Genomic DNA, 25,802 nt, shown 5'->3' with positions numbered 1-25,802 from the left:
CCTCTTCCTTCCAGTAAATCTATTTTTAGCATCTTAAAACTGATACTTCCTCTGTTTTATCCATACCTATATTATTAATTGTTTGAAGAATTTCTACGGATAACAAAGGTTTTCCCTTTAACTGTGTTTCGGAATCGTGGTAATTTTAGAAATCTTTATAGTAGATTAAGCAAATAATTGTAGTTTACAAATGACAAACAGAATCTCGCATACACTGAATTCATTGAACACGCTCTTGAACAGTCTCATTCAACAAAATGATAAATTCTAATCAGTACATGAAGCCTTGGTTTAACCTTCTCCTTTTAGCTGAAATCTCTGTACATTTTGCACGTTTAAAAGGCATTCAGGAAAGTTAATTTGTGGAGCACGAGCGTCTCTCTCCACCCACAGTACCAAATTATCAAGCACAAAGTGCTCTTTTTGTAATTTAAAATAGCTTGTGTTATACTTGCTAATGTACCAACACTATTAAGTTGCTGTATAGAAAAATATACGGTAAGCCCTTGCTTTTCTTGAACTCACCTTTTACCTACACTCCACTGTTTCATTTGTCTCGCATTTTCCAAACAGATGAGACACGAAACTTCCTTGAATCACCGTAATGGGAACGCTCGCTGTACTCATCTTCTTTATATAGGGACAGTTGAATGCACTACTGGAACCTCAGGTTGCCATGGTGATGGCTGAGTTTGATTTCAGTTTAGAGTACTCAAATACGCTATTGTCGAGCCGATAATGACAGTATTTCAGGAAAAGACCTACCTGTTTTTATATGTATATATAATTATGCAACCGATTTTTATTTCATGGGATCACAGGACAGTGAATTCATGAAATGGTTAACTGGTGAAATTATTAATTTTCAATCGCCAAGAAGCGAGGTTCCATTTGCCGAGAAGTATTGATCTACGCACATATAGAGGGAATGGAAAGAATCTTTATCCTGGATGTTTTTGGCATTTGATACTTTGCACACTGTTGAATATCAGCGAATTCAAACATTGATTATCTTGAAATACTGAGATTCTTAATCTCAGTATTTCAAGATTTAAACTTGACACAACAGATTCTTCTAGTCTTTCTCCTTGGTTTTTACTACAGCCCTAATCCTGTAGGCATCTCACGAAGTGACATGTTTCGATGAACATTTCAAAACCCTATGTTGGCATTTTGCCAGTACACGATGGGATAGTGTACAACTAAGGAGAGTTAATCCTAAGGTAAAGCTTTGAAACATGTTTTTGCTCATTAAAAGCTACCTAAGACTGGTTATTGCCAGTTTACATCTAAGTGTGGAAGTAAGAGTACTGTCTTTATAAATTATGCAAAATCCAGATGTGCTTTGAACTGTAAAAGGCGTATTTTATTACAAATAAAACTTATTTTCTGTTTGTAATAGAATTTATACTCTGGTACGGCCACAGGGAATTTACTAAGTACAAGAATATTAATTCCTTAACCGTGTCTCCAAATACAACTGAGGACTGCGTGTAATTAATTTGTTAAAGCTTCATAAATTTTAATTCGGGCGCCTAGCCGTAAGGCGGTGATGGACTTGCCTGTATTTTTGCCATTAAATGATTATTTATTTGATTTACGGTACTTGTGTGATATCCTGTGGATTCGACTATGCAGCATTGATAGCTTTATATTTATACTCTGCAGCAGCTGCAAAGTTTTCTATTGGACTGAATGGTTTTTTATAGGTTTCTTAGCGGGCAGTTTGTTTGAGACTATCCCATGAAGTATCTAATCTACTTTTTTTCTGATTGGCTCAGGGAAAACTCACAGATGAGGTGTTTACAAAGTTGGGAAGATCCTGGGCAGTTTAATCTGAGTACTTGTACTTCATTGAGTAACTGCCATGAAGGATTTAAGCTCACATTTCTGTGCATTTCCATGTGAATTTGTGTGGGTATAGACACTTTCTGAATCGTTAAATTCATCTGGATTTTATTATAATTAGAATAAATTGATTTTTAAATATCGATATGTTACGTACTTTGTAAATTGCGTATATTGCAATTTTTTATATACTGGGTGATCACTGAATTATGACTACCCCTATGAAAACTGAACGCGACTCGTTGACCACGTGAGGTACGAGATTGCGGAGTTAGTCGACCTACGTAGCATAGATAAGGTGTCAGTGGTTCAGTAGGTAGTAAAATTCCGAGAGTGATGGGTAAAAGGAAGGATTTATCGGACTTTGATAAAGGACAGATTGTGGGTGCTCGACGAGCTGGTGCCTCGATTTCCCAAACCGCTGAACTGGTGGGATGTTCGAGAGCCGCCATAGTTAGTGTACCAGTCCATTTTGACTGGCGTCAAAATGATCAAACAACGACCCGACGGCAAAACTGCAAAGGTCAGCGAAAGGTCGATGTTAGAGGTGAGCGTCGGGTCCGACGACGCGAACAGGCGCAGCACTGTTGAAGAATTGACTACCCAGTACAACATGGGCAAACCCGGAACATGACCATGCGTCGCACGTATGGGCTATAGCAGCAGATGACCCCTACGGCATACTCTCCTAACCAAGGTTCATCGGCGTAAAAGACTCGCCTGGTGCAAAGAGCATGCAAGTTGGACGTTAGAAGACTGTAAGGTGTGCTGGTCGGATGAGTCACCTTGTCTCAGCCCCTTCTTTGGTAGATTGGGTTAGATAAAGTATTTTATCTAAACTTTAATATATGCCACGTTGTTATTTTAAAATTCCCTAATCAGTTCCACAAGCTCTGGATCAACTAACATATTTTGAAGGGCTTTCCATAATCCCTTTCTTGAAATGGAGTCATAAGCATTTTCTAAATCGATGAAGGCAAAAGGTATCTTTATTCTTTGCTTATGTGGACAAACAGATTGTCCACACAAGAGCGACCTGACCTAAGTCCACTTTGTTCTTCACATATCTTATCCGTTACCTCCTCTCGTAATTTTAACTGAAGCAATTGAGTGTAGTCTGGACATAGTGCAATTAACACTTAAGCCTCTATAGTTCCCCGGATCCAGCTTATTTCCTTTTTTATATATGGATGAAATAAAACTTACTTACTATTCATTTGGAGTTTTCCTTAGCTGTATACATCTGTTAATCAGCTGTGCTATCGGATCGAAACGACTTGGTGGTCCATATTTAATTAGTTCCATCGCTATGTTCCCGGGGTCTGGAGATTATTTGTTCTTCATTAATTTTGCACAGTCAAGAACTTGATGTTTTGTAATTCCAATCTCCCTATTATCTACTGGTGGAGGGGCAATTATGCTCTGATTGTCTTTCATTTAGGAAGTTATTATAATGATTTTCCCATATTGACACGTCTATAAAGTCTATAAAGATCAATTCTTATTTGATCGAGATTCATTTGTTTTCAGTGCTCTGAAGGATGACTGTGTTCCTCCTAATGAGCTGTCAATTTCTTGGCATCTTTTCTCCCATGCTGCACTCTTGGATTCAGCAATTTACCTTTTTAACTGCTCTATTTCACTTTTTGTATTCTTCTCTATTTTCCTGATTTTTATTCATTAACCATTTGTTATAGGCTCTTTTATTTTCTTTCACCAAACTCGCTACCTTCTCATTCCACCAATACTGTTGCTTATATTTGTGATCAATTAGGCGGAGGTTGGCAGCCTTGTGTATGACCGTTTTAATGCTGTTATATAAGATATTCACCTCTTCTAATTCTCCAATGTGAGTTGGGCGGTTCTGGAGTCTTTTCTGGTAAATATCTTTAATACTGTCATGAAATAGTAGTTCTAGTTTATAAGCAATATTTTCTTGTACTACCCTATTGTCTTTACTGACCGTATTAGGTCTCACTTGCCCCTTATTCCTGTATTTGAATAATATATCTGCAATCAGCTGGTAATTATCCGACCAGTAGTTGGCATCTCTCATTACCCTGCAGTCTTTTGTTGTCCATATCGACTTCTGGCGAGTAATTATAAAGTCTATAATTGATTTCTGCTGGAGTGATGGTCGGTCCCATGTATATCTATGGACGTTTTTGTGTTTAAAAAAAAAGGTGTTAAGAATTTTCAGGTGGTACTGTTTACAGAAACCGATGTCTCTCACCGTTGTCAATCACAGTCTCTTCTCCAAATCGACCAATTACATCGTCATTCCTTTTTGAACCAACCCTTCCATTTAGATCTTCTGTAAAAACTATTTATTGTTTCTTCTTAACCAAATCCATTTGTTCATAAAGCATATTGTAGAACTTATCCTTTTCGGCATCAGATGCATCGTCTACAAGTGCATATACACCCAACATAACCATTTCCTGGCCATGTATATTGAAAATAACTTTAATGCATCTATAATTAATTTGATCACAGCTCTTAACAAATCCTTCTAGTCTCTTACCCATTTAACACCAACGCCTGCTTTAGCTATTTCTGATTTTTCAACCCCACTCCAGTAATGAGCATATTCTCCAATCTGTTCTTTTCCTTTTATCAACTTTATAATCTTTGTTTTTAAATTTCGTGGATAGCATGTTTTTGTGTATAAGGTTACTCTACAAATATCGTAAACTAAAATCAGAAATATTATGCAGTATTTAAGAAATATTATCCACTACCTAAGGGATGTGATACTAATATGTAATAATATACGGAAAATGCACTATCGATAGACATAAAAATTCACGTAGTGAATAAACAAATACTGTATGTCTAAATCGAACACGGTAAAGGATTGACACTCTGCATTATCTTAAACAAATTTACAGTATCTTTATTTGACATACTCTACAGTATCGTAAACAAATTTACAGCTGGAAAATAAAATAAGGGCCACAGTTGTTTAAAGTAACATTAATACTAAAAAGTAGTTTAGGGTTGAAAGCCTCTAACTACGGGAAATTTACTAGAAGTACAAGTTAGTGCGAAGCCTTCGCAGAGGAACGTAACAAATTTGAGGAAAGATTTTTATTAACGGTATTTGTACAGATTTTGTATGAAAAATTTAAATCCTCATTTCTGATATGAAAAACTGAAAAGAATTAGCCTAGAATTTCATTAGGCAGGCATGAACGAACCACAACTAGGCTACTTGAAGCAGTCAGATGTAGAAAGAACTGCCAAAAGAATGACTGAATTCCAAAACAAATGAAATACTATACGAAGGGAAGGGAGTTATTTAAACAGATATAGCTCTTGTATTTGGGGGCACATTGTAGAAATATAGCTACATACTGATGCATTGCTATGCTAGTTTCAAGAGAGCTAGCATAGCAATCTACCACAGTAAATGAATAATGCAGATTAGGGAAATGAAGTAGTGTAGAATAGATTTCTTATTTTTTGTTTTTCGATATAAGTTTCATCTCTCTACAACCAGGCGAAAAGTTCGTTCATAAAAGGCTGAAATCATTATTACGCAAACTAATTCCATATATTCAAATTATTAAATACAGTGCAACCTCGATATAACCGGGTGTCAGGCGACAAATATAATACCCGCGTTATATCCGAAAATATTTTACCATTTTTTCCCAATTTTTTTTTATTAACTTAACTTTATTTATAAAGAATTAAATGCTTTAATTCTTTGAGTATACAGACTAAAAGACAAAGTATTAAAGGTTATATCATTCACTTTACATTCTACTAATACACAATGCTGTTATGGACTTGTCACGCATTTCTTCTGAATAATCAATAATAGTCATGTAATTTAGTTTGCCGGAACTGATGACAGCGCCTTTTCAGTATACAGTTCTTAATAATGGTCAGATGCAATAAATGAAGATACTGACGTTCTAACCATGCCATCACCTCATTAATATTTTCAAGCATTTTGTTAAATTTCTGGTGCTTTTTCTGACGAGTAATCCACATTATCTTCTGAGTCACTCTGTCACTGGCCTTCTGTTTTTCGATTATCTTCCCACTGTTCAGAGGCTACGATTTCTTGCTCGCTCAGGTTAATGTGAAACTAGTGCTTCCGTATCCACCTCAATCCAAGCAGCCAAGTCATTTCCTCCAAGATTGCCACCATGTTACAAGCAGCCTTAACTTCTTGTTCTGAAAATGCTGCTAATTCAAGGTTGTTATTAATGATCTCACCTTTTCACAGATTTCAGTTGCTGTTGAGCTTATCTTCTTCCACGCTAATCTAATATTGTATGCAACGTCTTTCAGTGTTAATGTTTTCAGAAAGTCTAGAACTTCAATTTTTTTGAGTTCATAGCACCACTCACCATGAAAGTAGGCTTTGAAGACTCGAATAATTCCCTGATCCATGAATTGGTGCAGTTATGTTCCTTGGCTGAAACGCGATTCTGATCTTGCAATCTTTCGATTTCAGGACATCAGCTTAAGGATGAGTTGGAGCGTGATCCAACGAGAATGATCCAGTAACAGAGCCTTCTTTTTCTCCAATTGTTTTGGAAACGAAGTGAAGTCTCACCGACAGTACAAACTCACTTTCAAACATGAAGCTAAAATAGCATTCGTCATCCAAAATATCACTCTTTGGAGGTATTTTTATAAATCTCAAATTGATTTCATGTTGGAGTGCTTAAAACACCAGGGACTTCGTCTTTTATTGATGCACAATGGCTGTAGCTCGTGGTTTCCAGCGTTTGCGCATAATAACACAGTAATTCTTGCTTTGTTAGTTTTTATGCCCGCTTTGTTGGGTGAGTTTTTAACATCCATTGACTTGTCGGGGGGAAGGGGGAGTTTATAGTACAGCGCTCTTTCGTCACAATCGTTCAACTGTTCATCTGTGAATTCACCATCTTGAATCACATTACTCAGAAATTCAGGAAACTCCTTTGCTGCTGTAATGTCACCAAATGCAGATTCGCCTACCGAGGATATCTCATGGCCTTCAATCACCAAAGCCACCCTTCGGAAGCTTTTAAATGTGTCGTCTCCACTAAGTAGCTTATAAAATTTAAGTGCCTGTGCTTTAAAAATTACGCCATTTATCGGTACTCCTTTACTATGTTTCTGCAGACAGCAATACAGAAGCGTAATGGTTTCTGTAGAAACCACTTGTACTCTTATAGGCATTGGTACACTTCACACTTTTCACTAAGTCTAGTTTTCTTTCTTTAGAGGCCTATTTCATTATTCTACGAATGAACTGAAATTTTATCCTATTTCACCCAACCTCTGTTCGTTCCTTCTGGAATTCCAAACTGAAGTAATCGCCATCCAATATGGAATTGGATGGTGATTACTTCAGTTGTAACGATTTGCTAATTTTATCGTGTATTTATTTCTGTTTCCCTAGAATTTACCGTGTTTTTTAAGAAAACTAAATCAAAACCAAACTGTCCCGTTTATTATATTGCCGAAGTGAAGTCCAGTGATTTCTCCGTAAATCACTTGTCACTTCATGTATATTTTTGTCTAGTTTAGCCCTTAGCAGTTTTTGCCGTTCTAAGTGTAACTTTTAATCGAATAAAGGATGCCATGTGCTGTTATGTACAGAAATTTACTTTGTAACTAATGTAGCACTTGACGAACGGTAGCCGTGTTCCCCTCCAGAGATAGCTGTTTGTAATTAGCGTTCCTCTGATATACTCTTTTTCATTGTATCTCTAGCTACTAACTTGCTGAGACAGAGCGACTACTTACTGAGTACCAGAAATGACTTGGACAGACGGTGGAGAAAGTAGTTGCTGGTTAAGTTGTAGAGTTGTGACGAGCAGCAAAAAAAGCTGTCCCACCAAATAGTCAGAAGGATCCAGAGAAATAGCCATAGTATATTTAAACGTGCAGTTGTTTACTCTGGAAAGTTCAACCAAGGCCTCCTCGGTTCCACGTCCTGGATGAAACCAAACTGATCAGAGGACTTTAAAGAACGTTCAGTGAAAGGACAATTTAGACGGGCAATAAGTCATTCAAAGGTTTTACCCAAGTTGGACAATAACTCAATAGGACGGATAGGCCTTAGAAGTAGGAGTATCAGGTTTTGAAATTAATTTTGACAATGCTATCTTCCAAAGGACAGGAAAAGTTGCCAACGGTCAGAACTACTGCAGTTATATGAAATTGCTAGTTCTTTGGACACAATCTATTTTGGGGACATGATCATACCCGAGGTATATTCGAAACCACGGTATGAATAGGCGCGTTATATCCAGGTCGCACTGTATAAAAAAAAGAAAATAACATTGTCCACGGACAAAATTTTTCATAATTTAGTCTTAAAAGAAAGGATCAACATGAGTTTAAAATATTTCATATTACTGTCATGTGTTTACAACAACCTGGCATCTGTTCATGTATGTAGTAGTATGTTATTTATTATGCTTACTGTTTCAAGTCACTTTTTTTTTAATGTAAATCCCAAACACGAGAAGTATTAGAACCTATAGTACTTTGTACCGTGCTTGGGTTTGGAGAGTAAGTTCAGGGGCACAGGTTTTGAGAGCAAGTGAAGAAGACGAAAGATATTTGTTGACATTGGACTTGAACTTCTGTAGACATAATTTTCAGGAAATATGTATGAAGGAAGGTTGTCCCAGAAAATGGGCAGTTGAATGAATAAACGAGGATAAATAAAAGGAAAGATAAAGTTTGTTCTGTGAGTTTGAAGTTGGACAGTAAATGGATGTTGGGTGGTGGCGGCGCGTATTCGGACTGTTTTGAAAGAGAGAGCGGGAATTATAGAAGCCAATTCAGAAGAACAGTGCCCATGGAAGTATCTGTAGAAGAGGCATGCAGCAGAAACGGAAAGTCTGAGACAGAGAGTGGAGAGAGACTGTTAGAGATTAATCATTAATTAACCTAACTGCCCTCTTCTGAACGCAATCAAGAAGCCTGAGGGACATTTTGGTGGCAACCTCCCAGATGTGGGAACAATATTCCATGGTAGGGCGGATTTGAGATTTGTACAGAGTGAATAGCTGTTTGGAAGAAAAGTAACGCCTAGAGCGAAAGAGAAAACAAAGTTTTTTTTAGATGCAGAGGAAGCAATATTTGTAATGTGCTTGTTCCAAGAGAGATTAGAAGTCACGGTAATCCCCAAAAGAGATATATCATTTGCCTAGAAATCAGAGTGTCACCATAGATAAGCATAGGAGCAGAAGAATCCTTTTTGCGAGATATAAGACAAGACTGAGTTTTAGAAGGATTGAAATCAACTAAGTTGTCTTTGCCCCACTGGAGAATTATCTGGCGATCGGCATTTAAGAAATTGGTAGCAGATTTTCGAGAAGTTGAAGCTGATTGAGCAGGACAAGGTTTCTCAAGATGGAAAGTCGAATGCAATGTGCTATCATCGGCAGAACTATGGATAGGATTTCCACTCAATGGAAGGTCATTAATATACAAGAGGAAAAGAGTGGGGGAAAGAATTGAACTTTGGGGGACATCGGCATTAGTGGAGAAGTTAAAAGATAGAGAGCCATCACCCTCAGTGAGTGATCAGAGAAAAAACTGGATAACCAATTACAAAAAAACAGTTGTAAAACCATAAGATGGAAGCTTGTTCAGAAGACCTTTATGCCAAACACTATCGAAAGCCTTTGAGGTGTCAAGAGCAACTGTTTGTGTTTCACCGAACTTTTCCATTGAATTGGTCCATAAATGGGTAACATAAGCCAGAATATCACCAGTGAATCGACACTGACGGAATCCATACTGGCGATCGTTGATCAGACGGAAGGTTTCTAGGTAGTTTAAGAGTTGGCGGTTAATTGATTTCTCCATTACTTTAGAAAGAGTAGAAGTAATTGCAATGGGACGATAGTTGGATGGGAGGAATTTGTCACCCTTTTTAGGAACTAGCTGGATATGAGCAAATTTCCAACAACGACCTTTCGAACAAGAAAGTGAAAAAAGTCAAAGAACAGGAGTAAGTTCAGGAGCACAGGTTTTGAGAACAAGTGGAGAAATACCATCTGGACCTGGAGCTTTCTTAGCATCAAGATTCGCAAAATCCTTCTGACATCCTTTTGACGGAAGACCACAGGAGAAATTGACTGGAGCGTGTTGGGAATGGTGCATGGTGTTTTACCAAGATCATTAATACATGAGTTGAAAGAAAAATGTGATGCTAGCAGGTCAGCTTTATCCTTGGCTGAAGTGACAACAGAACCATCTGGTTTGGACAGAGGTGTGAGCAGTGATGGGCAAAAGTTGCGGCCAATAGCTTTGGCAAGACAACAGAATGCTCGGCTACTATTAAGGCAAGAAACAAGTTTTCTATTCTTAGCCTGTTCAAACTCTAGTTTGGACTGATTAATAACTGCTTTACAATTGTTGCCAGCTTTGGTGTAGGTAGAAAATGAAACTGAAGAAACAGAAACAAGCCGATTACGATATTCAACGTTCTTCTCTTGATCAGCCTTAGCACGTTTATTGGAAAACCAAGGTTTAGATAAAAGACGAGATTTTAAAGGAAAATGTGGGATAAAGGATTCCATCCCTGCAATAACAATTTCATGGGACGATCTGAGCAAACGGTGACATCAGAAGTTTTGAAACAGTAATCCGACAAAGGAAAAGAAGAAAAGAAATCTTGCAGGTCATCCCATTTTGTATTCTTGAAATGCCAAACAATACGAGGTTGGGAATAGCCATAAGATAGTGGCTCTTCTACATTGGAGAAGAGACAATCGCTAAGTTGTGATCTAAGGTGCCTAAAGGAACTCTCACTTCGACCGTGTACTTACAAGGGTTGTTTGTGAGAAAAAGATCAAGCGTGTTGGCTGTATGGTTATAATTGTCTGGTATTCTTGTAGGTAAATGAACAATCTGTGCAAGGTCATTAGTAATTGCAAAAACCTTGTCGCTAATATCTGTAATTGAAAAAACCATCTCGACCAGCTGGGTCAGTTTGACTAGAAAATGGAAGCCAGTTGGAGTTGTGAACTTTAAAATCACCAAGGGAAATTACTTCACTGTTAAGAAAGTTGCAAATGGAGGAAGTCAAAGAGCTCCAAGTGATTAGTGGAGTTGGGAGAACGGCAGAGACAACAGATGAATTTGATACAATGAGATAGAGAGATTTTAAGCCAGAGAAGATCGAAAAGAGGAGATTCCAAATTACCAAGTCTCTGACAGGGAATATCGGAACTGAGATATGCACAAGTACCACCTTTGAAGCGGAAGGAATCAAACGGCGAATAATTTAAACAACTGAGATGAGCAGTGGTTGAATCAACCGATAACTGAGATTCTGGCAGAAAAAGTACATATGGTTTGGCATACTGCAACTGACCCGGCGGGCAACCTAAAACACGAAAAAAATAGGCTACAGACCCACCTCCTAGATCTTTGGCAGAGAAGATGGACAGAGACTACAAAAGGCGAAGTAACAAAAAGATTTCTACCAGACCTCCGGAAAATATACCCAAAGCAGCCACCGTGGTACTTCCCAGGGTACCATATGACAACACTATTAACCGGACACGGACCCTACAAGGAGAAGCTGTTTGGCTTCCGGCTCGTTGAGGACCCCAACTGCATATGTGGGAAAGTGAAAGCTGGAGCCACATAGTCTATGATTGTCAACACTATGAAGACCTCAGAGGGCTACTAATAACAAGGTTAAGATACTTCCCAAAAGGACTGGAGCACCACTTCCTGGACACTGAGGATGAATATAGGGCACTCTCCCAGTATGCGCAAGACCTATTCACCAGGAGAAAAACACTAATAGCTATCTACAGCAACGTACACAGAGATTGACAAAAATTGGCGCCAAATGTGACAAAAAACTGAAACCCCGCAGAGGACCAGTACTTGGACAAGAAGAGTGCTGATCACACGGAAGAGGAAAGCAAGGACGGGGGAATGCAGCACAGACAGTAGAGAACAGACAAAACGCAGCACAGTTGGAAACAGCTTGATGGCGATCTGAAGAGGACACCCTAGCCCTCTTCACCTATTATTCCCACTTCCTTGGGGGGAGGGGACATTTTTTGTTCCTTCTCCTCCACCCCCAAACTTCTACTCTGGTGGGGCATGCCCCACTGAAAACTGGGGCTATCTACTCTATTGGCCCCATATTTCTGTCTTTTCCCCCCCAATCTTCGGTCTCCCTCCCCTCTCTACCTTCATCATAGCGAAAGCCCCACACGTCAAAAACTTAACATGATAAAATTACCTTACGCCCAAAACTCGGCCTAGCAAACCAAAGCGACATTACCCCTACAACAGCGCAGATTTTTTATTTATTTATTTTTTCTTTATTTATTTTATTTTTATATATATATATTTTTTTATTTTTTATTATTATTTTTATTATATTTTATTTATTTTATTTTTTTTTATTTATTTTATTTATTTTATTTATTTATTTTTTTTCTTTTCTTTTATTTTATTTATTATTATTATTATCATTATTATTATTTTTTTTTTTAGGTCCTAGCCGCCGAAATCCCAGGAAATTAAGCGGCAGGACCTGCGAGAGTGAATCTACAGCTACTGGGTTCCTGGTCTGCCTCCACGGGGCGTAAGTGGGACAACGTTGGGCCTCAATAGGGGTCCAACGGCTAAATGACCAGATGAACAACGGTACAGAACACAACACATGAACAATTCCCACACACTTTTAAATCTCTGGCATTTCTCAGTGAACTGGTTCACCACAATGAAAGCAACGCGGAGATGGGGGAAACCCCTGGTGCCGTAAGACAACAACACACACTTACACTGCAAGTGGATTTTTCTATTTTTTTTTTATTATTTTATTTATTTATTATTTTTTTTTTGTCTCCTTTCCTCGCCTCCCCATGTCGTGGGGCATGGGCATGCCCCACTGAAAATGGGGAACCACCGTCCTATCCGACCCCAGCTTCTTCCTATTTCATCCCCACTCTACACTCTCGATCCTATTACTTTCTCTTGTACAGCGATTGCCCCACGTGTCCCAATTTAAATCACATCAAATTTTGCCCGACCTTTTAGGCTCTCTAGAAATAGTTTTTTTTTTTTTTTTTTTCAGCGTAAAACCCCACGCAGCGCTTTCTAAACGCAGTTTTACTTAAATCAACAGCTATAACTCCAACCTTTATTTTAGGTCCTCATCATCATCAGCCATTTTCAATCCACTGCAGGATGAAGGCCTCTCCAGCAACTTTCCAGTTCTTTCTGTTTTGAGCACTGGCCATCCATTTACTACTCAAAAACTCATGAATTTCATCTATCCATCTCCGCCTTTGTCTTCCAGGTTTTCTTCTAGCTCCTCTTCGGTACCATTCTGTTATTTTCTTAGTCCATCTGTCATGTCTTCGAGCTATGTGTCCTGCCCAAGACCATTTTAGTTCTTTAGTTTTGATAAGAATGTCCTTTACTTGAGTTTGCTGCCTAATCCATGTGCTTCTCTTCTTATCTAACAGTCTGATTCCCAATATAATTCGTTCCATTCTTCGCTGTGTAGTTCTTAGCTTCTCTTCCATTCTTTTGGTGAGTGCCCAAGTTTCACTTCCATAAGTCATGGTGGGGAGTATACATTGATTCATTATTTTACGTTTCAGACAAACTGGGATATTGCTCTTCAGTATGTGACTATATTTCCTGAATGCTATCCATCCAAAATTTATTCTTCTCTTGACTTCCAGCCATTTATCATTATTACAGCTAATAACTTGTCCCAGATAAGTATATGACTCCACCTTTTCAATTACTGCTCCTTCAATCATTATTTCCCTTTCCGTGGCATACTTGTTCATCATTACTTTTGTTTTAGCCATATTCAACTTTAGTCCAAAATCCTTACTAACTGTGCATAACTGATTAAGATTTTCCTCTAATTCTTTGGGATCGTGGCTTATGACCACAATGCCATCTGCAAATCGTAAATTGTTTAGGTACTCTCCGTTTTAGGTCCTAGTCACCGAAATCCCAGGAAAGTAAGTGGCAGGACCTGCCAGAGTATAATTAGTCTCTTCGTACACCCGGCCGGCGTCCCCGTCGCTAGGTATGGTAACGCAGAGTCCCACTGGGGCCCGGCGGCCAACAGGCCGGAAGAACAATGAGCACAACAAACTACATACCACATGACCCATACATTATTTTTAAACCTCTGGCATAGACAGGGTACCGTCACTCGATACATAAAACATACGCGGAGATGGGAGAAATCCCCGGAGCCGTCAGACCCTCAACATACCTATACTGCAAGTGGAAATGGACATCGTTGAGATTATAATTGAGACCACGTATATTTGTGAAATGAATTAGGAAGTGTTTGCGAGGTTTAGATCTTTTCGCTGATAAGCTTACGCTATTAGTTTGACAATTCATAGTGTATTCAATAGTAAGAAAAAGTAGGGGTCATGCTGTATGAAGTAATGACATTTTGGATATGGCATACACATGGTAAGAATATACCAGATCCTTGACATAACGTGGCCTCGACAATGCCTCTGCATACACACTACTCGGACTCCCTCCAGTCACTACCTGGCAGAGTAGAAGTAGCAAGATTATAAACTAGCTGATCAGAAAGCCTCCTGGAGTTACCAATAGGTTCGGTCCTGTGTACTAACTAGTGGCCGCCCTGCGAACACCGTTTTAGAGCTGTACCCTCGAAATGTAAGGAAGATTGGATCTCGCCACGATGTTCTTCATAACCTCAAAAGTCATCAATCTGCATTGATGGAAGAGAAGGGGAAGGGTTGATCGGAACTTAGCTCTAGAGAAGAAACATGGGTTCCATCACTTCAAGCCTTCAATAAGCAAAGTGGTGGTATTTCACCGGTTAATGAGTCATCTACCACCTAGTACTGCCTGGTAACACAGAGGGGCGGCATTCCTCCATGTGGTGTGGGCGCCACAACTCGATCCCTGCTTATGTTGGTTCACACCTGGGTGGACACCCTCCGCGTGCTTGTGTATGGAGGTTATACCCAGGATTACTAACAGTGCCACCATCGTGAAGGCGCAAGCAGAGGATTTGGCTGTCACAGACCGTCCGGACTTCGCCGAAATTGGGTCCACTTAACTTGAGTGTCACCCGAATATCAGTTCCATCAGCGTTTTAGACTCCCAGGTAGCCAGTACAGCTTATCTGGCATATCTGAGAGTGTCTGTGACAACCTCAATGCCATTATACAGGTGATTAGGACAAATTTTTACAACTTTTAGACTAATTAGCGAAACTTCACTGTAAATTGGAACTGGTAGCAAGTTGCATGCTGTCTACAATTTTGCTCATCAGTTAACTTGTTGGGATCAATTTCTGACGTACTGAAATGTCGAGTTGTATGTTACTTATGACAATTCTCTAAAGCAGATTGGTGAGTGTTAACTCGAGGTGTTGTTAACCGCTCTCTAGAGAAAATTCTTGAGTTTTCAGTAATTTTTGACTTTAGAGAAAATTGATTTTATTGGTCAGCAATTCAGAAAGGGTGAAAAGATTCTTTTAAAGAATGTTTTCTGTGGGGTCTTCTTGGCATGTAGTATTCATCAAGACATAGTGAACGGATTACCTACAATCCTAACAGCTCTCAACATAAAGTTCCCAGGAACTTTATGTTGAGTGCTGTAGGATCATGTCCCAGTGGCATATAAAATGATAGGTCTTTCAATATACTTGGCGAATGTTAGATGTCTTTTGCATCTACTAAACTCTTAGCAGTTTGGCCAGAATGCTCTTCCCTTCGGGTGAAGTGATCTTGAAAATATAAGGTTTTCATCTTAGTTGAGAACAAGACCCAGTTAGGATAAAATCTTTTGAACTTTCATATTTTCTAGGGCATGAATATAATTTTCTGACGATTTTTCATCATCAACATTTGCGAGGATTTCGCAGTTTAATTTGATTCTGCCTGCCTACTCAGTTGGGTTTTAAGCTATAAGCTACGAAGTGCAGCCAACCTTTGCTTAATCCATTGTAGAATATCAGTCTGAATGTAGTGTCGGATGATATTTAATGTTAACTTTTATATGCGTATTAGTTTCTCTACTTGGAAAAAAAAAAAAAGAGATATTTATGTATACACACACACGTATATATTCGGATTTCTATTAAAGTTACATAGAATCGATAACAGTAATGCCTTATTCACTATCGATATTGAAATTATTTAACACTACCAGAACTTGTCGCTCATATCTGTATTGTTTAGAAGTGCATTTCGGTGGCCCGATTTTCAAAGGCTGAAAAACTTGGAATACCCTTATTTGTTCTGTCTGAGATAGGCTTAGTACATCCTCGATTGAAAAGAATTTTAGAAATTCCTTCAAACGAGTGGAAGGGGTGCGGGTGTATCGTACGAACTAAGCTGTCTTGGAATTCTGTTCACTTCATATTCGTTTCTTAATTTTAGAACCCCTTTGGAAAATGGCATTTCCTAAGATATGTGAATTGCATACCTGCTATTTCTAATATATCTTTCTGTTAACGAGTATATTTTAATCAAAGAATTCAAAATGAATCAGCACAAAGTTTAGAACAGTTTGTCTTTAGCCTATAAGTAAATTAACTTAAATCTTTTTTTCCGCCATTATTGCGAGATAGTAGGCCTCTTATCTCAGTGCATCGTAATCTAATTGTTTTTTTTCAGTAATGACTTATTTAACTTATTTTCCAATTAAAAAAAACATGTTCGTCGAATATAATTTGAATCTGCAGTCTGTTTTCTCCTACAGTATGGAGTCCTTTTTGTATTACCATAAACTTACGTTGTTGGAATAAGCAGCCCTATATCGACCTCCACTAGAAAGGTTAGTCAGAAAGACCCAGCTCCTTCAGTTTAGCACAGAAAGGAACGTGACTCGTGAGAAATAAGTAGCTGCAATACTCAGCCAGCCAGCCAGTCTGTTTTTCTTATAATTTGTTCAATCTAATCTACACAAAGTTGCCATACTTCACTCTTCCGAATGTTTCGTCTCTTTTGCCAAATTTCTCCAAATTCAAACTTGAAGCTTTTTTAATTTTGTCTTACTTCAGCAAATTAGGACCATATTCAATAAATGCACTGTTTATTGTTGTTTGGTTTATAGGAGCATTAGCAATTAAGGCCATATTGCTCCGGGAATATGCGGTGGTCATTCCATGCCCCTTCCGTATTTGGTGGTGACTGGCTCGAACCCCGGTCTAATCAAGAAGCGTGTGCTACCCACTGTTGCTCCTTCCCACCTGGCTGCGCCATGCGAACCGGGAACCGGTTCGCATGGCGCTATATATATATATATTATTCTTTTGTATTATAATTCTTTTGTATTATCATTCTATTGTTTCTTAATCTGTCTTTTAAGAAAATCGAACTATTGTAAACGTGTATATATATATATGTATATATATCTGAAAATTAAAATAAATATGATATTTAAAAATAAAAACATCAGCCAGTAGTACGGCAATAATGCAGAGCGAAACAAAACGTAAAATAATATAAAATAAACAAACAGGGAAGGGAAAGTAGCGGTAGTAGGACAAAAGGTAGTCGATAATCCCCTATATAATTTAGTCAATTAAGTCATTAAACCCAATTATTAAAACATGATGTAAATTTAAAATAATGCCAATTATACATAATTTAGCGGAACCCCCTCGAAGGTACCATTTCCAAAAGACGTGAAATATCACCAAAAAAGGGTTAAAGAAACTACCAAAAAAACTAAAATATCAAAATAATAGACTGACCATCATGCCCCATATCGACAGAGGACCACGAGGCCAATAATGGTCATGGAATCTTTACTTTTATTTTATTTACTTTATTTTTATTTTTAAATATCATTACTTTTATTTTTAAATATCATATTTATTTTAATTTTCAGATATAATTAGGCATCATGTGGAGGATGTGCATTTGCTGCCTCTAATGATAGCTACATAGCCATATTTATTTATTATTTTTATCACTTTCGCCTAACTTTTACCTCACATAATATATGTATATGTATATATATATATATATATACACACACACACACACACGAGTACAAGAATGAAATCCATAGATAGATTGCTCTACCTTTTTTTTTTTTTTCACGATATAATACGCTTAACTTCCAGACACCGCAAAGAGAATATTCAGAACAGTGCTTTTTAATTAAGATGGGTTACGCTTGCCCTAACCTCCCACCTCATAAGCTACCGATCGAAAACACTCAATCATAAATCGTTATCTGAGGTCTGTCCTTTAGACCCAGTTCAGTCTACGCGGTAACACAGTGGTTATACTGTCCTTTCCACAATGGGTGAAAAAGTCGTGGGTTTATGGGTTTTTTTTTTCCCCACACTTTGTGGCCTAGTTTAGGCATGGTCCACTCCCGGAAGCTCAAGTTTTCATCCAGCAAAACAAGCAAATCGACAAGAGTGCATACGCAATTTGCTGATAGGGCAGATGATCGTTATCGGGCGGACCCAATGAGGTTCCATTTACAGGGTGATTCACTACCAGTGCGACAAACTTGCAGGAGGTGTAGGGGGCACAAAGACGAATCGGAATCACATAGCATTGCAGGGTCCGAAATGCCTTCGTCATGCGGTAGAGGACCTTGAACGGGAGGTCGCGTGAACAGCGATCCCGCTGGAAGCGATCCAGCATTTGCGAATCGTTTCTGTTGAAGAAACCAAGTAGCAAAAGTCCTCCGGAGTGGAAAATCCGCAGGCTCCAATGATTGGACGCGTTGCAGATGGTATGAACTCATTTGGTTTGTTGACAGTATCCTCCATACAGTTGATTGGGAAATATCCAATCGTTGGCCTATCGCTCGAGTACTCGTACTCGGATCGCCTTCTGCAAGACGTAGGACATTCTCCTCATTGTCTAGCGTCCTCGTCGTTCGCTCTCGATTCATGGTACCTCTCGTGAAACAACCAGTCTCACGTAACCTTCTGTGCACACGTGCGAAAATCCTATGAGGAGCAGCACTCCTGTCTGGAAACGTTCCTGGTACAAGCGCAGAGCGGCGCGCCCGTTACAGTCAGCAGCTCCATACGCGAGGTGCATGTCGGCCAGTTCAACGTTTGAATACTCGTCCATCCTACTGCCTCGGGAACCGGTTCGCAAATGCTGCTTCCAGCGGGATCGCTGTTCACGCGACCTCCCGTTCAACGTCCTCTACCGCATGACGAAGGCATTTCGGACCCTGCAATGCTATGTGATTCCGATTCGTCTTTGTGCCCCCTACACCTCCTGCAAGTTTGTCGCACTGGTAGTGAATCACCCTGTGTATATATATATATATGTGTGTGTATGTATAATCTCATTATCTTTATTAACTTATAAAAGCAGATCTTAAACTTACCTTTCAAGTATTTTGTGTGTTAGATGAAAGTCAGTAGCGAACCCTTATTCACTATAGGTATATACAACTTAAAAGAAAACATTACATAATATTTGTAATTGCGAAATTTGCTTGCCGGTTTTTTTTTTTTTTTTTCTCTTCTGTGGACAAACAAGCAAATTACGTGGATTTATCTATTATGGGTAAGATTACATAAGGCGCTGAACTTAATTTCATATCCTAGAGTTTTAGCGGAGGTTTTAATGAGTTTGTTTCATAAGAACTTGGGACTGCGTGCCTACAAATATTTAGCTTGGTCTTCGAGGTATTTGTGCTTAATTTATAAAGAAAATATTTTAAAGTGGTGAATAGAGATTTATATTGTAGTTTTTCGTGTACATAACCCCCATGCCAGAAATAGTTCCAGTAAATAAACATTGGGAAGCCTCCGCTAAGGCATAAAGTTCTGTTGAGGTCAGATCGCAGATGAGTCAGAACTGAGTGGCCCGAAGAGCATAGTAGATTTCGTCCCGATTCGGAAACAAGTTGAGATAGTATCGATAACCTTGGAGTAAATATAACGCAGGGCGCCTTGCGTAAGAGTTATGGTGTCGCCCAAGACGATGTTTCTTGAAATGAAAAGCAATTTAGCTGCTTGACTCGAGAAGTATGCGTTATTCACTTTCAGAAAATAACCTAGGGGTTTCGATCTGATGCACTTCTTCCGGTTGTGATGACGTCACGGCAAGTTTTGTCTTTGCGTTTTTGTAAAGTTGATTTTAGGATTGTACGATCTGTTTTTGGAGTCGGTCAAAGTGATGGTCGAAATATCTACTGTTTAAACTCTCGTCAGAAATAAGATTTAGGAAGATAATCGCAGTGTGTATCATGCCATGAAATTAATTTAGTGAAGTGGATTGGCAACAAATCTGAGAGAAAGATCGAGTTGGCTAATAACACGACCGCTATTTATTGTGGGAGAGAACTTACCTAGTCAGCTGCTCTTCGGTAACTTTCAGTGATGCGCTTTCGCCTCACTGACAGTTTTATACTATCCCGCCTCGATCTTATAAAATTGTCACTATTTTTGTGCCCTGGGAAAGAGCTCTACCCAACTTCGAAACTGGCCTCGCAGAAAAGTACTCGTACATCCTGCAATATTTTGTTCTCTCTGATTTACCGTTACAAGAAGCGTCTTATCGAACTAGGTTTCTCGAGTGTTCAATTCTTTCATCATTTCTCATCGACTTGATCTAACTGCATTAAAAATTCGAATTTAGATTTGGTGCATCCCTATATTAAATAAAATTGATAGCTGTAGAATAATTATAAATTTCTATGATTAAAAAAATAAAATTGGCTAAGTAATCAGTAACTGAGTTGACCGTTGTGTTGAATGAGGAATGTCCGAAAAATTGGTTGCAGTCAGCCGATGAGAATATAGTAATTAAGTTGAAGGAAAGTGGGCTGACTCAAATATTGTGTATCAAAAATGCTTCTTTGAAGTATGCAGGTGACCGGTTACTTTCGCAGTGCAGTGTAGTTTAATATGGTGACAGTGGTTTCATGATGATCTTAAAGATCTGCAAGTTTTTTTTTTATTTTTTGTTAAAACTGTATAGGATACTTAGAATTAATGCACAAACTGAAAGTATCTTCTTTCCTGGATTAATGGTTACTGGATATAACGAGATATATAAAAGTACCCATTGAAAATAAGAGTTAGATAATAAAGTTTACTGACGGTGAATTGGTATTTATTTGCAAAGTTCTTATGTGGAACAGATTTTGAAGTCCATGGTTAAATGTTTCGCGAATTTCTTAACCCTGCAAAAGTTTCGTTTTACAGAAACTTAATGAATCTTAAACACCAAACAACTAACTTCATTCAAAATTTTCGTGTAATCATTAGCAAATACGCAATATTTTCTAATTTTGGACTGAAATCATTATTGGGTCATTAAATAGCTTCTGATCAGATCGCAATTCTTCCACATTCCATTATCGCCGAAAAATATTTAGCTTTCAGAAATCTTCTTTCCCCAATACGTGTGTCTCACGAAAAATGTTATACATCTTAAAGGTGTCCCGCAAGCGGCGAGTCCTTTGTCTCCTTATTTTCGATGGAATTTTGCAAATAATCTAGAATCTTATCAGTTACGCTGAAGACCTGAATTTATTCTTTAAATGAAACAAACTTGAAATCGTCCAGTGCATCACATCAAAAGCCAGTTACACACATTTTCCATCTTTAATACCTGCAAAAAATTGAGTTTAAATTAACAGACTGATTGTCTTATATATATATTTTATATATATATATATATATAAAGAGGAAGACACGGATGTGATATTACTCCAGGGTACTTACAGCGCTCAAATTTAAAAGCCAAATTATTAGTAGTAGTAGTAGTGGCATGTGATGCAATTAAGCAAATGTATGAGCTTATGCAGCATCAGCAAAAAAAAAAAAACACACCATTCCCTCCAAATGCCTGTCCAGTTCCTCCTTAAATTTATTCAACCTATCAACTTCCACAACGACAGATGGAAGTTTATTCCAGCAATTAACCACCCGCTAGCTAAAGGCAAATTTCCGCACATCTATTCTACATCTGTCTTTTCTTAATTTGAATTTATGCCCCCTTAGGTTCGTAATCTGAACAAGTGGAAGGATCCCATCAGAATTCATCGTGCTCAACCCATTCAAGGCCTTATATACCTCAATCAGATCACCGCGCAGGTGCCTAGTCTCCAGCCACTGCAATTTGCAGAACTTAAGCCTCTCTTGGTAAGAGGATCCCTTCATTCCCCTCACCAATCTTGTTGCCCTTCTCTGTACACGTTGAAATCAAATCTACATCCTTCCAGACCTGTACGCAGTACTCAAGGCGTGGCCTGACCATTGCCTTGTACAGAGGGATGATCGCTTCCTTTTCCCTGCTAGCAAAATTCCTATATATCATTGAACCCCATGACCTGCCCTGGCAGCCTGTCTGCATTGCTCAGAGAACTTCATATCTGCTTGCACAATTACTCCCAGGTCTTTTTCATTTTCTACCACCTTAAGAGTAGTACTACACAGTTGGTACGTTTCTCTGGGGTTACTTCTACCCATATGCAGTACTTTGCATTTGTCAAGGTTAAACTCCAGTTGCCACTTCTTAGCCCATCTGCCCAAATTATCTAGATCCTGTTGCAGTAGCACACTGCCATTAACAACCCTGCCAACCTTTGTGTCATCTGCAAACTTCGACATTAAGCCTGATATACCTTCAGCAATATCATTGATAAATATACAAAACAACAGTGGACCTAACACCGAACCCTGTGGGACTCCACTAATAACATTAGTCCAAGAAGAGCAGCACCCATTGATTACCACCCTCTGTCTTCTCGCACTTAACCATCCTTTTATCCATTGTAGCAACTTACCCTTAATACCATTCTGCTCCAATTTGTACAATAGTCTTCCATGCGCAACAGTGTCAAAAGCTTTCCTGAAATCCAAATATATGATATCAAAATTATTTTTTGCATCCAGTTCCTTTGTAACCACATCATAATATACTATCAAATTTGTCAGACAAGACTTTCCCTTAACAAACCCATGCTGTGTCTGAATTATTGCTGCAGTCTTGTCTAGATGATCCTGCAATGCATCTTTAACCAGCGACTCCATTATTTTACCCGGAACAGAAGTTAAACTAACTGGTCTGTAATTACTCGTGTCACCCTTCGATCCCCCTTTGTGAATTGGGGATACATTTGCACATCTCCAGGCAGTGGGAACCTCCCCTGAGTCCAAGGATGCTCTCATAATTATGGCTAAGGGTTTGCTTAGTTGCTTTGCCGCCTCCTTTAATATAACTGGATAGATCCCATCCACCCCAAGTGCTTTTCTTACGTTTAACTTCAACAATTTCTCTTCCACTTTGCTCTCAGTTATTACAAAATCATTAAGTATCTTGGTTCAATTTGATAACATTCTGCCATTTTCAAACCTTAATAATTCTTCACGTGTGAATGTAGATGCAAAATACTCATTCAATTTGTTTGCTATCTGAGCGGGATCATCAACAGTCGAACCATCGATGTCAAGTGGACCAATCAGATTCAACCCCTTCCTTTTAGAGTTTATATAAGTAAAGAAATCCTTGCTGTTTTTCTTAGCATCTTTTGCCAAGGATTTCTCGTAATCTGCCTTCGCCTGCCGAACCTCCTTTGTGACCTGATTACAGATTAACTTATATCTGCCATAGGCTTCTGAGTCGCTTGATAATTTATATGCATCCCATGCATTGTTCTTCTCTGTTACGAGTCTCATTAGTTCATTGGACAACCATTTAGGCCTAAACCTTGAACAATATTTCTTAATAGGTATGAAACGTTTAGTAGCTTCCACGATTAATTCCTTGAATGCTTTCCACTTAGAATTTACTGTTGGTAACATCGTCAGTTGATCCCACTGTACAGAATTTAAAAACTGTCGGAGACTACTGTATTCGCCTTTACGGAAGCAAAAACCCTTTCCTTTACCCCTGATGGTAATTAAATCTTTAAGTAAATCCCACGTCAGTACACTGTGATCACTGCCACCTAGTGGTTCTTTTTTCTGCAAATTCCTAATACATGAATGATCACTGCTGATAACCAGATCAAGAGTATTACTTTCTCTGGTTGCCTCTCGAACATGCTGCTGCAGTTAAATTCCATCAGGATTTAACTGTTTTACAGCATGTAAACCTAACATTTAAGCAAACTAAAAAAGCCTGGCAGCAATCTGGGCAATTCGACAGGAACGAACTAGTTTTTCAAGGTTGTTCTTCGTAGTAAGGTTTTAGGAGCATCGGCGAGTAAAGCCATGTTGCTCCGTATATACTGTTTGTAAATTGGGTGTGTTCTGTGCTCGATTTTCTGTTTGCTGGACGAAAAACCGAGTTTTCGGAAGGAAAGACCATACTACTCTCGCCTGAGACCGACTAACTCAGCCACCTTGTGAAAAAGGCCCATAAAAATTCATTCCTTACTTCATCGACGGAACTCTAACTGAGGTCTTTTCCCCCCGGCTTGGGGAGGACAGTGATTCTACCAACGTACTACCCACGAGGACAGTTTTTCAAAGTCGCAACTTACAACTCAGTATATTCAAACATGTGTATCCAGTCGCTCTGTGTGCCTTTTTAACCTGCTCGTATGCACAGCTTACGTTCTTTAACAGGTTCGTTTGAAATAAATACTAAATTTTGAATTGGCTCAACAATTTAGGAATCAATCTATATAATCAGAACTATCTTTCATTCAGCCCTATAACAAATCCTTAAAGATAAATTTTTTAAAGTGTAATCTTTACAATAATTCAACCAGTTTTTTTTTAATTCTATTTTTATTTTCAGTGGCTGACTTCACTCAGCAGCTATCTTCCATCCATGAACAACACTCTGAAGAGCTCCAAATGTTGGTGGAAACATTTCGCAAGAGGAACTCAGAACTTCGCAAAGAAAGGTAAGCGAAAATATGTTCATCTAGATTGAGTGGCCCGAAGACTGTTTCGCTCGGATAGTGAAGGAGTATGAATCAACAAGATCATAACACAATGCATAAATTAAAATATTCTTAAGTAGGTTGCAATATGTTTTTTTTTCTGTCTGCAAAATAGCCCGTTACGCGAATTATCAGATAATCCTGAGAGCCGCCTGCGATCAAAGCCTTTACGATGGTGGGATTGTTTTAGTAACCGTAGGTATAAACCCCATTGAAAACCCTAAAATACCAAGTATAATTTCGGCCATCACCCAGGGTTCGAGGTGTTGTGTCCACACCATGCAGAGGATTGGCGCTTTTGTGTGTTACTGGGCAATACTAGGTAGATGACTCCCATCAACCGGTAAAATACCACCACTTTGTTATTTGATTCTTGAAGTGGTGAAAGCGATATTTAGTCTCCAAAGCAAAGCTCAGGCAACCCCTTCCCCATCTCTTTCAATAAAAAAAAAAAGAATTATCTTTCAATTTCAGCATGAGAATTTATTTTTCTAATACACATAATGGCAACTGACTTATCCATTTAATTTGAAATTCGCCTAGACGTTCCAAAACGTTTGGTTGGGAAAAATTCGTCTCATCATCACTTTCATATTTCATAAATCCTCCATTTCTAGTTGTCGGACTGGACTAATTTGAGTGAATAGAATTTGAATCAAGGGGCGATTTAAAACTTTATTGTGGATATTTCATTGGATAATCACTTGGCAGAGTCTATTTTAGGCGATTATTATTAGTAGTGGCAAATGATGAAAACAAGCTTTTACATCATCGGGGAAAACAAAGAAAAGAAGAAAGAAAAACATTCCCCACATCACCTGTCCATCCCTTCCAATAGTTTGTCTAGTTCTTCCTGGCATTTATTCAGAGTACTCATTTCACAACAAACAAAGAAGTTTGTTCCAACAAGCAATCCTAGAACATCCTGCATTACTTCTTTAACTAATGACTCCATTAAAAAAATCTTGTTTAAGCTCCCCCAAGAACAACAGTTCAAAGGGGTTTACAATAAATCATGAATACAATCGTTAATCTTATTTAACAGTCACGAGCTTGAGCCACGGCCTACTCAAAGAGCATATGCTATTGCACTCTCC

At 38.5% G+C, this 25,802-nt stretch overlaps 1 protein-coding gene across 2 annotated transcripts in view; it reads left to right on the top strand.

The window, feature by feature from the left end:
* Stacl (SH3 and cysteine-rich domain-containing protein) overlaps positions 1 to 25,802 on the top strand; it is an 876,542-nt gene that overhangs the window by 150,405 nt on the left and 700,335 nt on the right. For both annotated transcript variants that reach the window (XM_090388808.1, XM_090388807.1), the window contains exon 2: positions 24,558 to 24,666. In XM_090388808.1, coding sequence (XP_090244934.1) covers positions 24,558 to 24,666 — 109 coding nt within the window. The remainder of the gene's footprint in view (positions 1 to 24,557; positions 24,667 to 25,802) is intronic.

This window comes from Mastigoproctus giganteus, chromosome 14 (assembly GCF_048544385.1).
Source record: "Mastigoproctus giganteus isolate SK-2022 chromosome 14, ASM4854438v1, whole genome shotgun sequence".
In the NCBI taxonomy this organism is placed as follows: Eukaryota; Metazoa; Arthropoda; class Arachnida; order Uropygi; family Thelyphonidae; genus Mastigoproctus; species Mastigoproctus giganteus.
Note: the sequence above shows the minus strand (reverse complement) of the source record. Positions and strands in the feature narration are given on the sequence as shown.